General features: G+C 31.5%; 1 protein-coding gene across 1 annotated transcript; it reads left to right on the top strand.

Moving 5' to 3' along the window:
* The first annotated feature begins 644 nt into the window (after positions 1–644).
* On the top strand, positions 645–3,976 carry LOC114420438. Its single transcript, XM_028386334.1, has 3 exons — positions 645–2,176; positions 2,261–2,833; positions 3,871–3,976. Exons 1-3 carry the CDS (start codon positions 645–647, stop codon positions 3,974–3,976), a joined length of 2,211 nt encoding a protein of 736 aa, XP_028242135.1.
* The last annotated feature ends 1,344 nt before the right edge of the window (positions 3,977–5,320 follow it).

Genomic DNA, 5,320 nt, shown 5'->3' with positions numbered 1-5,320 from the left:
AAGTTATGTAAAGATGCTCAACTTAGAATTTCTTTCTAAAGTTAAATTTTAAAATTAATTTTTCAATGTGAAAGTAAATAGTCAAATATTTACTTAAATTCGTGTTAGTTTATATTTCAACCTGATTTTTTATAATCAAACACAGATCATTAAAGTTGTCATAGATATATGTTATTGTATAAAGATCTAATACTGAATCATGATTTTATAAAAAGTTAAAATAATTGATAGTAATTTATGTTTTTTATTGTAAAGGCTGTTTTCTCTCTCTCTCTCACACACACATACCACTTTACAAAGGCTTATTCATTAGAATATGACATGCCAACGTCTAGGAGCTTCTAAATGCATTTACTTTTTTTGCTGTGAAATAGTCAACTTCACTATTTAATTATTTATTCATCTTATTTCAAATTTCAAACAAACCATACATGAACTATGCAGCACGAGGAACTTCTAAATCTTTATTATTCTTTTTAGTTAAGCTGGAGATAAATTTGTTATGTATTTGTCATGTACATGTTTTTGGAATGTATTTATTTTCACATTCCCGGTCAACATTGATTACAAATTGCTTTTTGTTGTTTGTTTTTTATTTAGAAATTATTTACATTAATTTTTTATTTTTTTAAATTGTTGTAGAGATGAGTGCTTCTAGTCCTAGTCAAGCTAAAGAACAAGATGATGATACCAAACCTTTATGGACCTATGTTACAAAGATAAAAAGTGTAGCTGGTGGTGGAAATTATGAGATAAAATGCAATATTTGTGATTTTACCTTTAATGGGTCTTACACTAGAGTGAGGGCACACTTGTTGAAGATGACAAGAAAAGGAGTTAGAGTTTGTCAAAAGGTAACAGTTGCCAAACTTATAGATTTGAAGAAGATAGACAATGAGGCTACATTGAGGGTGGAGAGGTCAAAAACAAAATCTGTGTCATTGCCTCCGGTTTCTACTCAACACCAAATGGATACAAACACTCTTGGTGTTGATCCAAAAAAGAGAAAGACATCATCTGTAGAAAATGCCTTTAATTTGCAAGCTAGAGAGACACTTGATCATGAAATTGCGAGGATGTTTTACTCTTCGGGATTGCCTTTTCATTTAGCAAGAAATCCTCATTATAGGAAGGCATTTGCCTATGCTGCCAACAATCAGATCAGTGGTTACCAACCTCCAGGTTATAATAAATTAAGGACAACATTACTTCAAAACGAGAGAAGACATGTGGAGAATTTGTTACAACCAATTAAAAATGCATGGAGCCAGAAGGGTGTGAGCATTGTTAGTGATGGATGGAGTGACCCGCAAAGAAGATCTCTTATTAATTTCATGGTTGTCACAGAGAGTGGACCTATGTTTTTAAAGGCCATTGATTGTTCAAATGAGATCAAAGACAAGGATTTCATTGCCAAACATATGAGGGAGGTAATTATGGAGGTTGGACACTCAAATGTTGTGCAAATTGTGACGGATAATGCAGCCGTTTGTAAAGCAGCAGGTTTAATAATTGAGGCTGAGTTTCCTTCCATTTATTGGACTCCATGTGTTGTCCATACATTAAATCTTGCTTTGAAGAACATATGTGCAGCCAAGAATACAGAAAAAAATAATGTTGCTTATGAAGAATGTTCTTGGATCACCCAAATTGCGGATGATGCAATGTTTGTGAAAAACTTTGTCATGAGTCACTCTATGAGACTATCAATTTTCAATTCATTCAATTCATTGAAATTGTTATCCATTGCTCCAACAAGATTTGCCTCCACTATTGTAATGCTCAAGAGATTCAAGCAATTGAAGAAAGGACTCCAAGAGATGGTCATTAGTGACCAATGGTCTTCTTATAAGGAAGATGATGTTGCAAAGGCTAAATTTGTGAAAGATACTTTGTTAGATGATAAATGGTGGGATAAGGTTGATTATATTCTTTCTTTCACTAGCCCTATTTATGATGTTCTTAGAAGAACGGATACAGAAGCTTCATCTCTCCATCTAGTATATGAGATGTGGGATTCAATGATTGAAAAGGTGAAGAATGCCATATATCAATATGAGAGAAAGGAGGAGAGTGAAGGATCAACCTTTTATGAGGTAGTGCACTCCATATTAATTGACCGTTGGACTAAGAGTAGCACTCCTCTCCATTGTTTAGCTCATTCTTTAAATCCTAGGTAATTGACTCTATACTTTTTTACTTACATTTTTTTTAGAATTACATAAATTTTAATCATGTATATATTTATTTTTAATTGTAGATATTATAGTCATGAATGGTTAAGTGAAGATTCTAATCGAGTTCCTCCACATCAAGACATGGAACTCACTCGTGAAAGATTAAAATGCTTCAAGAGGTTCTTTCTTGATGTGGATGTAAGAAGGAAAGTGAATATTGAGTTTGCCAACTTCTCGGATGGAAGAGAAGGTTTTGATGATCTTGATTCTTTAAATGATAGAGGTCAAATGGATCCAAAAGCTTGGTGGCTAGTTCATGGCATTAATGCTCCAATACTTCAAAAGATTGCCCTTAAGCTACTTGCGCAACCTTGTTCATCTTCTTGTTGTGAAAGGAATTGGAGTACATATTCATTTATCCATTCTTTAAAGAGAAACAAGATGACACCACATAGAGCTGAAGATTTAGTATTTGTTCATAGCAACCTACGACTTCTCTCAAGGAATACTCCACAATATCATCAAGAGGAAACTAAAATGTGGGATGTAGCTGGAGATGATTTTGGGTCACTTGATGATTGTGGTATTCTTGAAATTGCTAGTTTGTCTTTAGATGAACCAGAGTTAGAGGGTGTCTTTTTCAATGATGATGGCTAGTTTGTAGAATTCTTGAAGACTTGAAGTTGCTAATTCATCATCTTGCTTTATAATTTTTAGTATTTTTTGTGACTCATTATCGTAGGAAAAGTTCTTTTGAGATGATGATGAATATATAAATCTTGATTTTCAATTTAGATCTTTTATGCATATCGCTCATATTTAATTTTATGTAATTTTATTTTATTGAATTATATATATATATATATAGCCGTGTCCGTGTCCTACATTTTCAACATTTCAGGTGTCCACGTGTCCGTGTCCGTGTCGTGTCCGGTGTCGGTGTCGGTGTCGGTGCTTCATAGATTGAATCTATTATAGCGTAAACACAGAGACTTAAGAGATGAAAGGCCATCCAAACAAGATAGAATGGCAACATTATCCAAATAGTTGTTGCTCATGTCAAGGATTTCCAGATTTTCCAGCCGCGCTGCATGGAAAGTATGTAAAACAAAGTTGAAATAATGAGTATGCCATATAATTTGTACGAGAATCATATTTATATATATAGAGACAGAGAATTTGTACTAGAGATTAATTAACCTTCAGTCCTTGTACAACCGGATATGCCATTCCTTGACAAGTAGAGGTTCTTCAAACCTTTGAAGACAACAAAATTTGAGTAATTAATTACATATAGTTTGTTTGGTCAATGAGTCCACCAGAACGACAAACTGAGTTGGGCCACTCTCCTAGTGGAGGAGTTGCACTTGACTCCTTCCTATTGACAACAATCTGGACGTCCCAAGAGTAAAGGGGTTACTTTGGACACCCAGCATTTTTGTTGGGATACCCAGATCATTTTTGTTGGAATACCCAGCATCCTAAGCTAAATGTTGTAACTACCTTTGAAGCTTTAATATATAAGTGAACAGCCCGTACGAGTCACTTGTTTTCTCCCTTGTGTGTCACTGCTTCGTCTTCTCCTTCTCCATTTTCTTCTTGTTCTCCTTTTGTTTCCTTTTCTCCCTCACGCAAACGCACAACAAGAGTGACTTTGTGTTCATGTTGGTGGCTGCTTCATTTCCTGTTGCAGCTTCGTGACCTTTGAGTTCTCTCGCGCGTCGCTTCTGTTTCGTGTTGGTGGCTGCTTCCTCTCCTACTTCAGGTTCTTCTTCTTGGGTTCATCTTCTTCCAAGTAAGTTTTCTTCTCTCGCTCTCGCACCGCTTCTCCCACTACTGCTGCTTTCTTGGTTCATGGGTGTTGTTTTCTTGTTCATGACCTTTGTGTTCTGCTTGGCTCATTGTTTGAACTGAATGAATGTTCGTTTGATTTGAATCAATGACGTAATGGCGATGGAAAGCTGATTTTGTTTTTTTTTGAAAAAAAAGTCATACCGTATGGTTAATACGGACTTTTTTTTTTATATTTTTTAAGTTGAAATATTTTTTTTAAACTTTTTTATTATTGTTATCTTTCGAAAAAAATAGATATTTTTGTAATTTTTTTAGTGTTGTTATTTTGTAAAAAAATTAAGTGTAGATAATATGGATTCACAATCGTTAGATTCTTCTATGAAAATATATTAGTTTTAATTTTTTTAATTTTCATATATAATAAAAAATAATATTTTAAAATAAATTAAATACTTTATTAATATTAATATTTAAAGTTATATATTCATTATATGTAAAAATTATGAAATTAAAAGCGAATATTTTTATTTTTAAATGATAACTATAATCATGATAAAAAAAATGATAACTATAATATATTAAAAAATTATATATTAATATTTAAATTATTTTCTATATTTAATAATAAAATATTTTAGTATAATATAAAATTGATTTTTTATTATAATTTTATGTATTTTTAATTTTTTATAGCAGTGGCTGATTTCCAATCACCACTATATTTTTTTAATTATTTTATCACTGTATAACTTTTTAAAAATTATTAAATTGAATTTTAAATAGTAACAATTTTGAAGCTCCATGTATATGCATTAACATTGTTGGACGAAGGAGACAACATTTTACAGTAATTTTGAAGAAATGCAAGATTAAATTGAAACATTTCATAAAAGTGTGAATTAATTGAATAAAATAAATAACCAAAAAGAAAAAAAAAGTAATTTAACTTAAGTTAATTAAACTTTTTAATTCGGATGAGATAGACATAAAAGGAAATAACACGAGTTGACCAACGTCAACCCATAGACCCACTTCATGTCATTCCAAAGATCCACTTCATGTCAATCCAAAGATCGTCATTCCCGGTCCTGAAGGAAAATTAAAGCTGAAATCCATTTAGACTTGTCTTTTATTTCAAAGAAATTATATTCTTACAACTCTTTTTATAATTATTTTTACCATCAATAGTAAAAGTAAAAGAAAAAAATTACATTGAATTATTGATGTGATAAAACAATAGGTTAAATTACAATTTTATCTCTTTATAATTTTTAAATAGTCATTTTAGTTTTCATATTTTAAAAAATATGCAATTCTGATTTAATTTTTTATTTTCATACTTTGTTTTT

This window comes from Glycine soja, chromosome 7 (genome assembly GCF_004193775.1).
Source record: "Glycine soja cultivar W05 chromosome 7, ASM419377v2, whole genome shotgun sequence".
Classification (NCBI taxonomy): Eukaryota; Viridiplantae; Streptophyta; class Magnoliopsida; order Fabales; family Fabaceae; genus Glycine; species Glycine soja.
The sequence above is the reverse complement of the archived record's forward strand: the minus strand, read 5'-3'. Positions and strand labels throughout refer to the sequence as shown.

Coding starts and splice junctions, on each gene's coding strand:
- LOC114420438 (XM_028386334.1), top strand. CDS start 645: ATGAGTGCTTCTAGTCCTAGTCAAGCTAAAGAACAAGATGATGATACC. Junction 2,177..2,260: donor GCTCATTCTTTAAATCCTAG/GTAATTGACTCT, acceptor TTTTAATTGTAG/ATATTATAGTCATGAATGGT. Junction 2,834..3,870: donor TTTTTCAATGATGATGGCTA/GTTTGTAGAATT, acceptor TTCCTGTTGCAG/CTTCGTGACCTTTGAGTTCT.